Consider the following 19241-nt stretch of genomic DNA (forward strand, 5'->3'; position numbering starts at 1 on the left):
TGAGTCGTCTTGTTAATCTTGATGTTACAACAGGTTCAAAGTAGTAAATGCAAATATATATTCCAAGAGTGGTATACCCATTATATTGTGGGATCTTTGTTCTTCTCTCCATCGCCTGAAATATTTTTTTTCTATCCACTGCCTTGCCTATTTCATATTGTTTTAATTATGGGCTGCTACATTTTTATTTGTTACTATCGCTTGTTTTTCCAAAGTGTTTTCACAAAACCTTTATTAAAGTATCAGCCAGAGTTAGATCAGTGATCTCACTGTAGCTTATAGATGCCTGTTTGAATAAAGTTGTCTTAGTTTTAATCTCTTGTTGTTCTTGTTTAGTGCTTGAAATGTTTTAGTAACAAAGTTAAATTATACAGTTTGGATGAAGCCACCCATATCTCAGATCTCTTAGATATGAAGAAAAATATATACTTTTCTAAGTTCTGCTATAATATTAAACAATAGTGCCTTCCGTGACTGGTAAATTTACCGTGACTGGTAAGCATTTCAAATGGGATAACTTGCTCATTTTTTGTAATAGGTCCCCCCCTAAATAGTAGCCTTTATAAGAGGCTTGCAAAGATGGATAAATCTCAATTTAATTACTAGACCTAAAATCCTATCCAAGCTTACCTGTGAGTAAGCCTAGTTGAACATATAGGACTTATTTCTGAGTAAACGTGTAAGCCTCAGAGTATTATTATTATTTTAAATTGGGGGATCTGACAGTGGGCTCTGGCTTTCTGGCTCTCATGAGCACATGCCACATTTGTTAGTCTTAAATGTGCCACAACAGTTTGAGGTTTGTGCATGACACAAAAGTACATGCCTATGCTGTGGAATGTGGTTTACGATGAGCATCCGTCAGTTGCGCTCCTACTGGCACAAGGACATCGAACATCCTCTTGTAAATGTTCAGCAGCTGAGTCATAGGATTCTAACTGTGAATATGAAAAAAATGAATACAGTATGTGTTCTGGCATGTGTATTTATCTAAATATCTTTACTGTGTGTTCCAAATTTTGTCTCTTTTTCTGCCCACCCCACCCCTTTTTCCATTGCATGCAACAGGTTAATTGCTAATGGCTCCATTTAAAGGAAAAGGAATATATTCTTTAAAATATTTTAATTCATGTACAAACTTGAATATTCAAATTCACTGCTTTTTAGTACCTTTCATACCAGTTATATGGTACAGGGTTGATGGGTGGGGTATAAATAATAAAATTATTATTATTAAATACTATATTTATGTTGACATACTTTTATGCTGCATGTTTCAGAGTGATGTAATCATATACTTTGAACTCGACTTGTGGCATATTTGCCAAAAATGACCAACATGGTAATCATTGCCCCCATCAATTAGTCTAGGATCATTCTTTCATTCTCTAGAATTAAGCTTTGTTAGATAAAAGCAAATGAAAACAAATTAGAATGTGTTTCCTGGATGGATTCTTGCTGCTAGATGGAAGCTGACATTCAGCAACATGTAAACTGTTTCACACCCATCTTTCAGCTTTATGAATGACAACTTAGCATAGCACAGGTTCATCTTGCTACCATATTATTCATAAGGTAGTATAATCATGTCTTAATCTTCTGCTTGTATTCTGTTAAAATATAGGTTGTAAGTAGAACCCTGAGACCTACTTTCCTTTATAATGAGATGTTTGGGTACAAATCCAGGCATTTACCTTTAGGACCTAATCCAGCATTTATCTTTAGTTAACCTAATTTAAAGTTTTGGTTGCCTTAATTGCTTTATGTAGCAGAAGCACCTGGATCTAAGAGGACTGATTTTGTACCTCCAACCTAAGTAAAATTACTTTGATTCTTAGTTTGGCCAGCAAACTGACGATTACGTGGTACAATCTGCATTTTGGGCTGGAGAGAAACTAATTTAGCCAGTAGAAAACTGGAGGGTGGAGGCATTTATGTAGTTTCTTTTAATAGTTGCGGTCCTTGCTAATCTATGAGGAGAATATTTCTAACACTTCTGAGTTTTAAACCCCAGTTTGTGATCACTAGCTGATGTCAATGTAGATTCCTAGTTAACATTTATTCATTTCCCCCCCCCCACCTCTCCCCCAAAGATCTCAGGATGGTGTACACATGTTTCCCCCTTTAATAATAAATCTACATTATATCATGGTTTATGAAGCTGGCATATTAAACTAGCTAGTGTTTGTTTTAAACCAGGCTTCCTAGATCAAATGTAACACTAATCTAGGATTCAGTAAAAGTGACTATACAGGAGGAGGAGAGGGAGAGGCGAATGTGTGAGCAGGGAAAGGTGAAATTTGTCCATAAAGCAGGAAGCCATGTTTTAGTGCTAAATGTGAATACAGCCAGCCATAGTTAATTGCAACAGTGGGAAGGTAGGGGCACATTCACATGGGAAAGGGAACACACTGGAAGGAGGAGAACATAACTTTATGGCCTCCTTTAATCTCTTCCACGGATTTAAGGGATATTCTGTACTGGCTCTTTTAAAAAATTATTTTTATTAAAGATTTTCTTGGTTTACAAAAGTCTTGTCTCTTTTTCAGGTTGTACAGTCTTTCTTACAAATGAGTTACATTTGTTGTGAGACGCTAGTGTTGAGTACAGTGTAAGGTGGGAGAAGAAGAGGGAAAAGGTGGGTTGGGTTGGTGAGGCTTATATTCTTTTATATAGCATACGTGTGGGGGTTTGTGTCAGCGTCAACTGGGTAGATTGTCTTTCTATTCATTTCTTACATTTCCTTGGTAGTGAGAGGTATTGCAGGGCAGGGTATGGTTGGCTGTCTGTGGTTGGCTGCAGTGGGGTTTGTTTGCATTTGTGGGGGGGTGCTTGTTGGGTCAGGTAAGCCAGACTGATTCGTAAGCTGTTGGTGGATTCTTGTTGTCTTGTTGGGCTGTATATGTGATAAAGGGAAGCCATACTGGGATGAAGGCGTCCTCTTCTATTTGTCCCCATGTCAGTTTCAATTTATTGGTTCGCTTTTCTAGTAAGGTCATTTCCCATACAATTTGATACCATTGGTCCATGTTTACTCCTGACAGGTCTCTCCAGTGTCTGGCTATGAGGCTTCTGGTTGCTGAGAGTAGGTGGATTATAAGATCTGTATAATGTGAGTGGTCATTATGACCTTCGAAGGTGTTCAGTAGGGCCAGTTCTGGGGTGAGTTCTAATACTTGTTTAGTTATTTTGCATATCTCCTATAGGACTGCTGTCCAGAAGGGTTGGGTTTTAGGGCATTCCCACCACATGTGGAGGTTTGTGCCTGTGGAGATGCAGCCTCTCCAGCATCTTGGTGAGGTTCCTGGGCGTATCAGCGCCAGTTTCCTTGGTGTTGAGCACTGCCTGTAAGTGAGTTTCAGAGTGAGTTCCCTTTGTTTGGCTGATATGAACTTAAAAGGAGGTTTAGACCACATTCCGGTCCATTGGGTGGGGTTAATTTCATAGCCTGTGTCATGCTCCCATGTTCTTTGATTGTGTCAAGGGGGGTTATGGAATTTTAGGAGCAATCTTTTATATATTGTGGATACCATCCCTTTGCCATTTCCTTCTGCTGTCAGGAGAAGGTTTTCAAAGGTGGTCAAGGGCCTAGTGGTTGCTGATTTTACTGTTGGATTGTTTAAGAAGGCATGTAGTTGATGGTGTGTTAGCCCAAGGTATTTGGGCTGTACTGGCCCTTTGAGATGGATAGACACAAAATGAAATCCTGAAATAGTGAGCATGCTGTATTTTAGTCTGCCACCTGCTTTGTTGTTCTCCTTGAAAGAACTACCCCATAAATCGTCCATTTCCCCATAATCGATCAGTTATAGTGCTAGTTTGCCTACCATCCTTTCTGTTACGTACTTCAAAATGTCTGCGGTCTGCTTTTATAACAGGAAGAAAACTCTGTACTTCCAGCCAAACTCTTGAAAATACTTGTATATGTGAATCTAAATAAGCATTCCCATTTCCAGGAATGTTTTGCAGTGAGATACCTGCAGGCTGCAAATTGTATTCTGTGGTGCTATATTAAAAATACAAGGGTACCTAGGGTGGTTACTATATTTTTTTGAAAAATATGATGTGATAAGATCAGAAGAATTTATATGAAAGCATGTTTTAAGATTATCCTCTCAATGTGATTTGAGTACAAATAAATAGGGGATTCAGTGAACTAAACTAGGCCTTGTGTAGTTCTTGTCTGTCCTAAGCCCACTTCATAATAAAGTCTATAACTATTTATTAGCTTAGTAATTACATGGTAATTAAAACTGTGTGTGCATACATATAATTATGAGGAAACTGGCAGAAATTAACACTTTGAAGAAGTTGACTCAACTTAATTTGAAAGCAAACATGCTGGAAGGAAGAAGGAAGAAGTAAACTAAGTTTGCATCCAGAATCTATTTCTTTATTATCACCATATGACCCATCCAGGTTAAAGTGCAGAGCAAATAAAGGAGAGGAACTTATACATTCAACTAATTAGCTTCTTATACATATATCATACTATGTCCTGGCATAAAAGTGTATTTGAATACCCTGATCCTAAACATACTATATTAATATATAGTGTACACTGCAGACATTTATCTCTGCTGATTTAGCATTGGAGTGAAAGATGAATCACAGAATTGTAGAGTTGGAAGGGACCCCAAGGGTCATCTAGTTCAACCCGCTGTAATGCAGGAATTTCAACTAGATCATGCATGACAGAAGGCTATCCAACCTCTGCTTAAAAACCTCCAAGGAAAGAGAGTCTACCACCTCTTGTGGGAGTCTGTTCCAACAGCTTTTACTGTCAGAACGTTCTTCCTGATGTTTTGTTAGAATCTCCTTTATTGTAACTTGAATCCATTGGTTCAGGTCCTAGACTTTGGAGCAAGAGAAAAGAAGCTTGCTCCATCCTCCAGGTGAAAGCCCTTTAAGATATTCGAAGATGGCTATCATACCTTTTCTCAGTCCTTTCTTTACCAGGCTAAAGCTACCCAGTTTCCTCAACCTTTCCTCATAAGACATGGTTTCCAGACCCTTGATCATCTTGGTCGCCCTCTCCTCTACACACATTCCAGCTTGTCAATATACTCCTCAAATTGTGGTGCCAAGACTGGGACACAGTACTCCAGGTATGGTCTGACCCAAGGCAGAATAGAGTGGAATTATTACTTCTCTTGATCTAGAAATTATACTTCTGTTGATGCAGCCTAGAATAGCTTTAGCTTGTTTTGCTGCTTGATGAACTGTTGATTCATATTAAGTTAGTGATATACTAAGACCCCTAAATCCATTACACATGTACTACTGGCAAGCCAGGTGTCCCCCAACTTATATTTGTGCAGCTGGTTCTTCCTGCCTAAGTGTAGAACCTTACATTTGTTGAAATTCATTTTGTTTGTTTGGGCCCAGTTCTGTTAAGGTCATATTGAATCCCGATTCTGCCTGCCACAGCATTGGCTACCCCTCCCAGTTTGGTGTCATCTGCTAGTTACAAACAAACTTCTATGGGATATGGCCTTATGTGGAAAATTGACTCATGAGTCAAAGTTGTCAAGAAATGTGTACAAACTTGACAATTTTTATACAATGTACCATTCTCATCACCAGTGTGAATGATAAACTATGTATGCTTAGGCCACCTCAAGCTAGACAGATACTTTTAAAATAAAAATCCCATGGACATTTTGTCTGTGGAGATGCTATGTGCTGTGTGCTGTTTACACTCAGTTATCTCTTTATTTGTATGTTGCTTTTTGTTAACTGTCACCATTTCACAAATTGAATAAGTCACTGGTATAACGTTTAAAGAGTGAAATGTTCACATGATATTGTATTTGTTTTCATAAATTTAATTTTGACAGCTAAGAGCATATACAATTGAAGCTGAGATGATGACAATGAGGTACTTTCCCCCTTTGCCTTCACTGAAAGGAATGCAACAGCTCTGGGGTCAAGGAAATTTGTTGTTGTTTAGTCGTGTCCGACTCTTCTTGACCCCATGGACCAGAGCACGCCAGGCACTCCTGTCCTCCACTGCCTCCCGCAATTTGGTCAAACTCATGATAGTAGCTTCGAGAACACTATCCAACCATCTCGTCCTCTGTCGCCCCCTTCTCCTTGTGCCCTCAATCTTTCCCAACGTCGGGGTCTTTTCCAGTGAGACTTTTCTTCTCATGAGGTAGCCAAAGTATTGGAGTCTCAGCTTCAGGATATGTCCTTCCAGTGAGCACTCAGGGCTGATTTCCTTAAGAATGGATAGGTTTGATCTTGCAGTCCATGGGACTCTCAAGGACATTAGATCAGAAAAACACTGTAGAAGTCAGGGTCAAACACGCCCTACTCAAGTATCGCTGCTTCAGTTGAATTTGAACCTGTCACAGTTGCTTTTATATAGAAATAAAGACATTAAGGTCTCTAATCATGGATCTCCTGTGAAGGGTCAAACTTCCATTGTGCAGAAGTGGCTTTATTTAGTATTTGTGTGGTGTGTGCATGTTAAGCAGTGGAAACAGCTTCCTTCCTCCCGGTTTCATTGTTAGACTCAAGTGCTGTTTATTTTGTAAAAATATTTTTGTTGTAGTTCCGTTATCATAGCAATTGCTTTTAGGACGCGTTGCCTCTGTTCTTATTGCTGGTTTCTTTTCTTTCTCAGCAATCCACAATGAGAGGACAGAATGAATACATTATATTTTTTTCTCTTGCTAATGCATCATCAGTTGGCTGCTAAACTCTTAACCTCTACCTGTTGCCCCTCCCCACAATATTATTTTCATTTCAGATGTTCTTTGTGGATGGCCTTTGTATTGGTAGGTGGTGAATTTAAGTGCACCAATTAATTATAAAAGCCAACAGTCTTAAGTGGGCAGAAAATCTGTATGGGTGTAATTGGCATGTCAGCATGGAATCTGAAACTGTACTGTGGAATATGATGGTTTGGCAGAATTGTTGCTTTTAGTGTGGGTGGGGGGAGCCAATGCAGTCCCTTTTTTCTTTCATTGTTGAGACAATACTCAGTCCTCACAGTTTTAAAATCATATTAGATCATATAAGGATGTAATGGGATATCTGGCTTTTATAGGAATTACGGTAATATGTAGCTACACTTTGATAACTTTGTCGTTATTATAGCATCCATGTTAAAAAGGGAAGATAGTAATTCCAATTGCCTTCTAGCTTTCAGACAGGATTAAAATTTTTGTGTCTGCATATCTGTAAAGCGTCTCCATTTCAGCCATGTCTGTTGAACTATAAATAACTTGAATATGCGATTCTGGGAGCCTAGCCTTTATCCTGGGCCTGTCTTTTCCATACTTCAGGTGAATATATCTCATTTCCATTATTCAAAGGGAATCATTTTCCCTATGTCCACAACATTAAGAGTTTTTCTATCACTAGTTTTCATATTAGGTGTTTCTGTCTTGGGGAAAAGTTGATCCGTGGCTGCCATACTTTAGGAGAAGATATTCTTGAAGGGAAATAGAAAATAAGCAATTGACTAATGCAATATCCTTTATCTGTCCAAATGAGTATGGATATTATGAATTATTAGGCCTATGCATAAGCACCACTGACAATTTATATTTATCTTACCTAGTTAGGTAAGCTGGTTGAAGGTTGTTGTGGATGTGGACTGTGAAGTGTTATGAGCAGGTCCGTGTGGCAGGTCCAGTTTGTAGGTCCATCACAAGTTATATTCACCAAAATCTTAACCAACCAGTACCTTGGTTGCCCTCATATGACATATGCTTTTTTAGTTGTCTAACCAGTGTTAATGACTGTATCAATCACTTTGTTTGCATTGGTTAGAAAATATTTGAACTGCGAATGTAAAATTTTATTTTATCAGTGATTTAAGTATGTTTTCTCCTAGTGATTTAAAATGCAGATGAGCTGAGTTTAGCATTGTGTGATCTACATTTTTTTTAAAAAATAGTGCAATCCTGAGCCATATAAAACTGGCAGAAATGGTGCTGAATTCATAATACAGCCAAGCTCAATTCATAATACATTTGGATAATTATGAATGGTTTCATTGCTAGTTAAAGGATTTGAAAGTGTAGCTTTAAGAAGCATAAAATTACAGAAACGTGTATTACAGTTTAATCTTTTGTGCATTTGCGGCATGATCTACAAGCCTCTTCACGGGAAAATTTCAATTTAAGTTGAATTAAACGTAAATATTGTACTCTGTTTCTTCTATGTTCTTGATTTGAAATTTATGTTTTTTCTTTCTTTACAGATCTCTCAGCTGCCCAAAGAAAGTTTGCCCATTCACTGAGAGACTTTAAATTTGAGTTTATTGGTGATGCAGAAACAGATGATGAACGATGTATAGGTATGTTAATGAGGGGCAATGAGCATGTAATATTCTTTAGTTTTTCCTATTTTTTTATAGTATACCATGTGTCTTGATGTTTTTATTCCTGTTGCAGATGCATCCCTCCATGAATTCTCTAACTTTCTGAAAAATCTAGAAGAACAAAGAGAAATACTGGTAAGTTCTTGGTGGCATTGAGAAGTGAGATCAGCTCATGCTGCCCTTCTGGCCACTACTGAATATAGACAACATTGGGCTAGATGGTCTAGTGGTCTGACTCTGAACACAGCAGTTTCTTATCATTGAAGTGTTCCGTTTGGGGCAGTAGTAGAAGACTCCATTTGAAACTGTTTTTAGCAGGCACAAACTTTTGAATTCTTCAGAACACTAAGAATACACTTGGTTCTAGCTTTTGTTTTCTGTCACTGTATCGACCAGACTCCTCATTTTCATGGCACTTTCCACTGTTCTTCAAAGCTTCCATACGAGGAAATTGCATGAACACACATGCAAAGGATCACCAGCTTTTTGGAATTAAAGGACACAGTTTTTTCAGTTTGAAAGTTGAAGGAATTAGTGCAGAAAACGAAATTCTTCATTACCTTTTTTGCTGTGAGTTTCTGCTTTCAGGGTGCTATAGCAAATATTTTGACTTTCCTGTGTGTATGTCACCTTAGTGCTGGCAGATGGAATAAAATGAGACTATATTTCATCTTGCCTATGTTTTCAGCTCACTGTACATTTTAGCAGTGCCAACATTCCACAGATGTTCCATTGAAACCAATGGAATGTTAGGATATATAGCACCACACAACATTTGGATTCGGGCCAAAGCTATAAAAGTCTCTCTCAGATGTTTTTATTTTTTTAAGTCAAAATTACAAAGTCTTCCCAGAGGAACTCCTCCAACTCTGGCCACTCTTTAACAGCTCGTTCTTCTTGCAACCTTAAAAAAAAAAAAGGTGACGTAGAGTCTTGGGATTAGCTGCATCACTGACTTCTCTTTTTACAATCTGTTGAAGACACCGTAGGCTGATGTGAAGTTTTATTGATTTTTCTGTGCCATAATGCATCTGTTCACAGACATTCCTCTTCAGTACAACATTCTGTACATAAGATGCCTTGTAAAACACCTGCTTTTGTGGTGTAAACTGGCCTTAAAACTATTACTGCCAAAATGTTTTGAAAACTTGGAAGTATATGCCACAAATATGTCTTACTCTGAGTAGCTGCACAGAAGTATGGTAATGGAATTTGCTGGTAGAGTTCCTCAACATATGGCAGCCCTTTCTTTATTTGCTGTCTTGCCATATAGAATGCCCAAAGTGGCTAACAACAATAAAAATTCTTTTGATATATAGCCCACCCTTCAACAGATTTCCAGAGTAGCTTATAAAAAGTTAAAATAACAATAAAACTAAGCAACTTTAAAAGAACAACTGCTTAGTGTTATCTGTGATCAAAAGAAGTATGAAGGGAAAAACTGGAAACAAGGTTGGGGCAGCAGCGCACTGCAGAAACTGAAGAAAAGATGGCAAGGAAAGTAAATGTTTGGTTTTTGAGTAATGACAGAAGTGGCAAAAGCATTGGGGCAAATTTGGTAGCAAGACAGTAGTAGAAGGAAGAGTAAATTTGCTTGCAGGTGTGCAAGGGCAACTAGTGGGCTTCACAGGACATGGACATCTGAGCTTTGCCACTATATGACAGAGCCTAACCTCCTTCTGGGCTTGTGCAGTTGAGAGAAGGAGCTTGGAAGCATTTGTTTTCCATTGATATTGGCTTCTGTAGTTTGAACCAGGGCTTGTGCAAACTCTGGTTAGTTTCAAAACAAATCCAGCTTGAAACCATGAGTTCGTAATGTTCCCATTCTCTTTTCTCTCCCCCTTTTCCCTGTTTGCCAGCAAAGGCACTCAGTGACCTATTCATCATACTCTCTTCAGGCATATGTATGAAAATATAGACTATTTTTTAAATTTAAAAGACCCGTTTCCTTCCTTAAGACCTCATTACAATAATATTCACAAATTCAAAAGCAGGTTGCTGATTAGGAAATATGTGCTTGTAGTGTTGACATCCTGCCTGTTCTCTTAGTTCAGTGAATGTGGAACATTTTATCAGTAGCCCATTTACTTTTTTCTTAATGTTGTTTTTTTCCATAGGGATGTGAAATAAATGAGTCATTTTTTGAAAGAAAACATGGGGCTTTAAAAAAATTCCCACAAGCTATTATTGGGTATTTCTGATAAAACCACACTCTTCTGTAACTTGGTTAAATTCCCCAAGGCTGATATTGAGAGAGATTTTTCTTTTGGTCACTTGGGGATATTTTGGGTGGTGTCCAAAAATACAAGTCCAGCTGGTTAGGCATTACAAGTGTATTTGTTGATACCCTTAAAGGAGTGCAGTCGTTCTAATTAAGAATTACAATTGGGGAAAACCTTTTTCTTTGCAGCTGTGAAAATACTTCATAAGATTATATTCCGTTAGATAATAAACTCATTTACAACACTATTCTTATTTGACAATGTTTGACAAACAGACAGTGGCGTAGCGTGAGGGGTGCAGGGGGGGCCGGCCGCAACATCTGGGGGTTAGGGTTAGGGGGCGCAAATCCACGGGTTAGGGGGCGCAAATCCATGGGTTAGGGGGCGCAAATTACTTGCCTTGCCCCGGGTGCTGACAACCCACGCTACGCCACTGCAAACAGACAATGGTCAATAATTTAACATTCTACTTTCAGGGATGTGGGTGGCGCTGTGGGTTAAGCCACAGAGCCTAGGACTTGCCGATCAGAAGGTCGGCGGTTCGAATCCCCGCAACAGGGTGAGCTCCCGTTGCTTGGTCCCTTCTCCTGCCAACTTAGCAGTTCGAAAGCATGTCAAAGTGCAAGTAGATAAATAGGTACCGCTCCAGCGGGAAGGTAAACGGCATTTCCGTGCGCTGCTCTGGTTCGCCAGAAGCGGCTTAGTCATGCTGGCCACATGACCTGGAAGCTGTACATCAGCTCCCTCGGCCAGTAAAGCGAGATGAGCGCCGCAACACCAGAGTTGGCCACGACTGGACCTAATGGTCAGGGGTCCTTTTACCTTTACCTTACTTTCAGCTACTAAAAATAGTATTTGAAACCGAATGTATTTGCAACCAATGAAAATTGTAAATACGTTACCCTTCTGAATCTGTGTTCCCTTACTCACACATATTTGTACTTCCTTACAGGCTTCTTTCTGATGTAACATTGAGCCATGGCTTAGCATGGTGTAGGCAGCATGGTACTATTCAGATGTTCTGGATCACAACTCCCATAATCTCTTATCAGAGGCTATGTTGCCTAATGCTGATGGAAGTTGGAAGTCCACATCATCTGGAGTGTACCACATTGTCTAGCCTAGCATTTCGAAAAAGGAGTATTGGATTTGCACACAACCCTCCTCTTTTGGTATGGCTGTGAGCATGAGTTTGGAAGCTTTTGTTTACAGTTTAGATTAACCACAGCTTGTTGTGTTCTCTCAACAATTGTGGTTAATCTTAACTAGAAATCATGGTTTGAAGCTGTCTAGTTTCAACTCGCTGTAGTTAAGATTAGCCACAGTTTTAGGGTTCAGATGACAAATTAAACTGTATTTAATCTAAAATGCTAGTGGAAGCATCTGAACTCCTTTTTGCTCATTTGCTGAAGGGGGGGTCATGCAAGTCTTAGGGTTGTTGAAGTCCATGCTATTAATTCTAAATCATGACTTAGCATTGTATCCAGTTAAAGCCATCACATGTAAAGGTGGTAGAGCAGGCAAGTCTCACGTGCTCATTCATGCTTTTTTGTATATTTCGTAATGTCCCTCCCCAATTTATAAAGATTGTGCTGAGTCTAATTTTCATGTCAAAATGTGCATGCTGGAGTTAGAAGTTTCCTTGAACGTTTCCATGAATAGCCAAGCAAATTGCACGAATCTTGAAAATACTTCTCCAACTCCTGAAGACTAATCACACTTTAGGCAGAACTCTGTAAATGCCTTCAAAGGCTGACACCTTTTACAGACTCGTTTTACAGATTTATTTCATAAAAAGATGGGGAAGAAGATACTTCCCCTAGCTTTTGTAGGTGCATATAGGAAATGGGCTGTTACCAGTCATGTGGGCTGATGAAAGGCCTCATAGAAATAATATAAAGGCATATACCTAAACTTTAGCTCAGTCAGGTTGAGAAACTTTCCTGAGTTTGATCAGACCAACTCAAATTTTGCACAGTCCTTTCTACTAAGGAACTTACATGTGACCTGTCTTGTGAGGCTATATTGGAAAGAGGGATGGGAGCTGTCTAAACTGAAAACTTGGAAGTAAAAAACAGATTATATTTTGATAGGGCGCTTGAAAATGATTTAGGTATGTTTTGACAACAACAAAAGGGAAAATGAAAACGAATAAGACTTTTAAGTCCTGCTCTAAAAGATTGTTTTATCTATGTATAAGTTACTATAGTTCTGTGTATTTCAAGCAGTAGGTAAATAAATAATTTTTTCAGCATCTGAGAAGCTTGTTTTCTCTGCTACAATAAATCATAAATTTTTTAAAAATGTGTTCCCTTTTTTAAAAAAGAAAAAATATGCTAACCAACTAAAGGTCAGCTGTTCCTTTGCCAGTGGAATGAGTGCAAAATGTTCTTTCAGACTGGAACTCGGAGTAGTTAGTATGTGGGTCGTGGGAGACTCTTCGAAGAATGCCTTTAGAACAGACACCATGTTCTTAATATCTATTCTGAAATGAGCCCAGAACAGTACTTTTTTCTTATATGGACAAATACTGAAGGTATTAATAATTTAGGCAACAAAGAACACATCCTTCTTCCACTGTAGCATATGAAAGCAAGTTTAGGCTTTTCATTCGCTCTTGAAGGGTATGCATAGAGTATTATCAACTTCTTGCATCCTATAGACTTTTAAATGTCAGTCATAATTTAGTATAATTTTCTGACTGTATCATAATGCAGAAGTTAATATTCTTTCAATTGATATAGTTGAAGTTTTTTTTAAAAAAAATGACATTATTGGCTTTTTGTTTCCATTAAATCCTTTCTTTAGCTGTCTAGCATGCAACTTGCTTTGTTCACGTGTATCTGGAGTCTCTGCTGAAGGAGGAAAGCAGAAATCCCCTACTAAAATGCATGCTAACTTTCAAAGTTTGCTGGTGTAGTACATATACTATGTGTGCATTGTGGTGCAATGGGTCAGTGTGTGTGGCTGTTAACCAGAAGGTTGGTTGTTCAAGCCCACCTAGGAATGGCTGTGGGCAGGATTCCTGCATTGCAGAAGGTTGGGCAAGATGATATTCAGGGTCCTTTCCAACTCTACAATTCTATGATTCTATATACAAGGAAAGCAGAATTCTGAAAATGAGCCTGGTTGTGTATATGGGTCTAGTGCATGCATTCACCTTCATGTACCAGTACCCATAATGACCTTGGCACAGAAGGTGTGTACTCTGGCAAGACTCTTCCAACCCCTTTAACAAATATTTATGACTGATAAAACAATGTACACGTACAATTGGAGCATTTTCTAATGTCAAAGTAGCTGTTGGCCTGAGAGAAAGGTTGACCTCGGCTTTGAAATTATGGAAACAGGTCTACAATAATTCTGCAAATTGAAATATTTGTAAGTACGCAGTGTAAGCTTGTAAGACTAATATTTGTTTTTCTTCTTCCTTGGAAGGCCCTTAGTGTTACTGAAACTCTGATCAAACCTCTGGAAAGATTCAGAAAAGAGCAACTTGGAGCTGTAAAGGTTTGTTGGTAGCTTTTTGCCTTTGTAGTTAAATTTTTATTGTGTGTGTTAGTTTGGTAGGTAAAATTAGAGAACATTTAACTTTGAACAGATTGGGGAGTTTAAAAAAACAACCCTTTTGCAGGCCTAGCTCATAAGAAGTAGGGGCAAAAATGTACCAAAAGCATATAGAAATAGGGGCCATTTACAATCTACCAACACTAATTTTCAGTTCTTCTAGTTTCAGACAGGTATTGGATGCATTTAAGGTGAATGACCCCATTCTACTATTCTAGGTTTATGTAACCCAGAAGAAAGCACTTATAACCAACATTTAGCTGATCAGTCAATCAAGAATGCAGTCCTAAACACACTTACTCAGTGTAACCCCATTGAAAAAAGTGGGTTTTTTAGGTTTGACCAAACATAGGATTGCACTTTAAGAGTATGCTTGATTAAAACATGTGCCCCTGGTTAAATAAAGCTTCAGATATTTTTCATGTAAGTTTCTACAAATATATGAGGGAGAAGATGCCTTCTTAAGAGGCATTTCTCATTTTCTCCCATACAGGAGGGAGTGCCTCTTCTGAAAGGCTGTGAAATGGGTTCATCCTCTAAAATTGGAAGGGGCTTTTTCCTTTCGAACTATTGTTTCGTTCACTTGCACATTCACGCGGTTTTTATTAAATAATCAAATTAATTTAAACACGTTTCGTTTTCATTAATCAAGTGACTAGAACATAATGAGCGTAAGCCTGCATTGTGGAGTTCATCTATGTATCAGCTTGTCTGGGCCCTGAGATCCCCAGGTTAGACTGTCACTTGATTAAAGGAAAAGAAACATGTTTAATATTTTTCTGCTGATAGGACAGTGACATGGAATAGGGTCTTCTCTGTGGTGGAATCACATTTATTGAATTGTAGCCCTTTGGAGGTAGGTGCATGTGGTAAATTATTGTTGGGTTTCCCCAGCATTGTTTAAACAAATCAATTTTCCCAGTTGTTCAACAACTGGGAAAATTGATTTGTTTAAACAATGCTGGGGAAACCCAACAATAATTTACCACATGCACCTCCAAAGGGCTAAAATTCAGCAGTAATTTATGAAGTCTACTGGATACATTGCTATAGTGGTTTTACTTACTAATTTTAATGGATATATAATAAACCACCCTAGGATCTTAAGTAATGATAGGCATTTTAAAAATGGATTAAATAAATAAAAATACTCTTATCTTGTATGTTTAGGATCTTGGAACAAAATTGCACATTTTTGCTTTATAAATTAATAAATGATAGTGTAGCACTTAAGATTACAAGATTCAGTTCAGAAATGTTGAAGGGTGCACACACTTTGTTTTTGCTTTTCATATTTTAAGCAGAGCAGCACTGGACAAAATTGCAGAGGCTTCCCATGTAGAAAGCGAAAATGAATACGTTCCCTGTGCAAATGCGAGTTACATGTAACCATGTATTCCATTTATAAGCATATTTGTACATTTGTGATGTGAAAAACAACTTGGCATGTTACAACAATGGACATGTTGCAAAAATATGGTAGCTTTGCTTAAAATAATGAAATAGTCGGATAACAAAATAAAAGCAAATGTGTTGTCATATTTCACTGTTTAAATTTTCTTGTACTTTTAAAATTGTACTTACAGGAAGAAAAGAAGAAATTTGATAAAGAAACAGAAAAGAACTACAGTTTACTAGACAAGCATTTAAATATGTCAGCTAAGAAGAAAGAAACTCAGTTATTGGAGGTAATGCCTGTATTAACTTGTCAGAGATGTTTCCCCTCTTAAGTAAGAAAGTAAATATAATTTTCCTATCCACTTACCTATCTGCTTATTAGTTACATATGTGAGTTGGGGTTTTTTTAAACTGCAATGCACAGGCTAATCTAATGAACAATGTGGAATGAATCCTGGACCATGCGTAGAAGTTTGTCCTTTTTGTCATTTGAAATACTTGGGTCATAATCAGGTGTGCTTAAGTCCACTGAGCAGTTTACTTAGATGCACTCAACTGTGTTGGATTGTGGTGGTTCATGCAGAATATAGTTTGCATCAGTCTGAATAGGATGTGTGACTCTTTAAAAGCACTGCTTCATTGTTTTTTATCCAGGCAGACTACCAAGTGGAGGTAAACCGAAAACATTTTTATGAACTGTCACTTGAATATGTGTGTAAGCTACAAGAGATACAAGAACGAAAGAAATTTGAATTTGTAGAACCTGTAAGTACTGCGGTGTAAAATATTCTTTGTGAAATAAATTTTTGGATGTAAGAGTAAGTGTAATGGGTGTAGCAGAGAGCAAAACACGAAATTTGGTTAAACAGTGCAAGGCCCTGCACATGCTTTTTCTAAATCACTGTAGCTCATTTTCTTTTTCATTTGCATGCTGATCTGAAACGTCCAATATGTGGCCAAATAAGTTCTCCTTCACAGATGCACATAGTCATGTTTAAGGTGCTTCTATCTGGCAATTATCTCTCACTGTTGTGATCTCTCTGTGAATATCACAGCTTTGTGGACAGTGCTGGTTGTGTAGCTTTTAACACAGAGAAGTGAGTGAGTATGTATTCGATGGCTGCTAAGGCTTGGAAAAACCAGCTTAAGCTAAGGAGGCTGTCTTTCACAATTGTACTATTGTGTACTGTTTCCTTTTTGAGTTTTTTCTTGCTCAGGACATTTAGTTATGTTCCGCATTATGAGTATTGAATATCTGTATGGATTTTGACATTAATTTTAAATATCTCAGTGCATTGCTGTGAAATTCTACTAATAACTAGTTATTCAACTTGTATTCATTGGGGCTTACTCTCAGGAATTTGGGAATAATAATAATTATTATTATTTGTATTTCAGGTCCTGTCATTTTTTCAAGGAATGTTCACTTTCTACCATCAGGGTTATGAGCTTGCCAAAGATTTTAATCACTACAAAATGGCTCTGCAGATCAATATCCAGAATGTAAGTGAAGGTACTCTTTTAATTTAAGCTTTTTATATTTAGTTTAAATGTCCTTCCACACAAGTTGTCCATGCTATTGCTTTTTTTTTTTTTTTGTATTTCTGAAAAGTGAGGCGAATAAGCTTTAGGGAATACAATGCCATCTTCAGGCTAAAAGGCTGAATGACTTGTTAAGCCTCCGTACAGTAACCTGATTCAGTGTTTCTTCCAGCTATTTGATACTGAACTTGTGAAAAATAATTTCCTCTCTTGACTTACATGCTGTATACATGAAAATTGCTCATTTGGACTCTATTTTTTAAAAAATCATTCATTTTATTTGTATGCTGCTTTTCTCCCCAAAGATGATGCTCAAAGTGACTTAAAGCAAAGAAGGAAGGATACATTTCAAACAAACACTACATAAACAGTTTCATAGTAACATAGCAAAATAATAACACAGTAATAATTTCATAATAGCATAGCAACGCAAAAATATAATAACATACAAAAAGCCACATTTCAATACTATAAATAGAACAAGATTACTTAAACAACATGCAGCACCCAATAGCAAAAACAACAAGGGAGTGTCACTGTTTCACTTTAGTCCTAGAAACAACCCTACCATGATGTTGCTCACAGTCCCCTCTTCCTGCAGAAGCTTCTTACAGGGCTTCCAAGGACAAAAGGTGGGGTGTCTGGAAGCACCTTTCCTATGATGATATTATTACATGCATGCAGAATTATTTGAAATGTGAACTTTTGACAGTTCTCTGTATTGTATGGTTTGTGGTGACTTTGCTGAAGGTAGTAACCACAACTATAGGTTTCATCCTTTTCAAGGGCAATCCGTTCATTATGTACTATAATAAAATGTAACTTTATGTAATATAAATGTACTTGTTTTTACCAGCCCTAAATGTCTGTGTCCACTTAACAAAATTCCAATATAATGTTATTGGGATAAAGGGCTTGATCCAGTGAGACTTAGTAGTAGGTAAAGCTGCTACCAATTGTGCACACTGCCTTTCTAAACCGTGGGTCCCCAGATGATGATGGAATACAACTCCTATCAGCCCCAGCCGTCGTATCCTAAATGGTCAGGGATGGCGAACGTTAGGGGACCCAAGACCAGGAAAGCCTGGTCTATCATATATTATATGAACAATGAGGATCAGTTTCTGAAAGGGATATTGATCATTCCATCATTTGTTCCCCCTGCCCCTTGAAACAAGTCAACAGAGTCTTTAGGCACCACTTGCTGTTTTGCCAAACTTTCTTCTTGATGCTTAATGTAGCTTTGATTTTAAATCTTCTCTTGCTCATAAAAAGCAATAGAAACCTTCAATTAGTTTTTAGGGATGTTAGACACTCAAGAGGCGTGTTAATCATCCTGGCTTTTTTGGTTTTTTAAACAGGGATACTCCGTTTACCGTTTTCACTCTTAAAAACTGTTTCTAAAACCTTCTCTTATATAGACAAGAAATCGTTTTGAAGGGACAAGATCAGAAGTCGAAGATCTCATGAACAAAATCAAGCGAAATCCCCTGGAGCATAAAAGAGCAAACCAATTTTCAAAGGAAGGCTACCTTTATGTGCAGGAGAAAAGTAAGATACTTGCTTACTTTTGTGATGGGAATTTCGAAACTAATTGTGAAGGTTGCTCAGGGTGACCATACATTTGATGCTCAGGGGAAAGGATTTGGAATTGCCTTTTATTTTCTGTCAGTTGATAAGTATGTCTGGGCTTTGGGAGGGAAATCTCTGATGTTTAGTAATTGTTGTAATTTTGCTTTTTAAAGTGTGCTGTGATTTTACATATGGATTAGATAAGATACGCGAAATATTAAATACATTGTAAGTCATTTGAAGACCTTTTAGTGTTACAGGTGACTAACAAGTTCAGTAAATAATAATTTACTTTATTCACCCTGAGATCTTCTGATGAAGGATAGCAATTCCTTCTGATGAAGGAAAAGTAAATAACAAGTGATAACTATAGTATTCATTTTGATGCTCAGCTTGCACTTGGGGATTTTACCTTAGGTCACTACTGATTTCCTCCCCCCCTACTCCTGCTGTTCACCTATAGTTCCTTAGGATCCACAACAGTCAGGAGTAAAGTTAACATTGTTTTGTGTGCACATTTCTTATTTTAATTCTGTAGGTTTTCCATCCTATCTCTTTGTCCTTTGTAATTTAAGAGCTGTAATATGCTATAAGAAGTTGCC

At 37.8% G+C, this 19241-nt stretch overlaps 1 protein-coding gene across 3 annotated transcripts in view; it reads left to right on the forward strand.

Annotated features, from left to right (window-relative positions):
- Positions 1 to 19241, forward strand: part of ARHGAP10 (Rho GTPase activating protein 10) — a 109760-nt gene that overhangs the window by 26062 nt on the left and 64457 nt on the right. For all 3 annotated transcript variants that reach the window (XR_014529899.1, XM_083519986.1, XM_083519985.1), the window contains exons 2-8: positions 8219 to 8314; positions 8412 to 8473; positions 13999 to 14070; positions 15714 to 15815; positions 16180 to 16290; positions 16924 to 17028; positions 18489 to 18618. Coding sequence is in view for 2 of the 3 variants with exons in the window: in XM_083519986.1 (XP_083376112.1) it covers positions 8219 to 8314; positions 8412 to 8473; positions 13999 to 14070; positions 15714 to 15815; positions 16180 to 16290; positions 16924 to 17028; positions 18489 to 18618 (678 nt within the window). In the remaining variant the exon portion in view is untranslated. The remainder of the gene's footprint in view (positions 1 to 8218; positions 8315 to 8411; positions 8474 to 13998; positions 14071 to 15713; positions 15816 to 16179; positions 16291 to 16923; positions 17029 to 18488; positions 18619 to 19241) is intronic.

Source organism: Podarcis liolepis (genome assembly GCF_965112155.1).
Source record: "Podarcis liolepis genome assembly, chromosome: 9".
In the NCBI taxonomy this organism is placed as follows: Eukaryota; Metazoa; Chordata; class Lepidosauria; order Squamata; family Lacertidae; genus Podarcis; species Podarcis liolepis.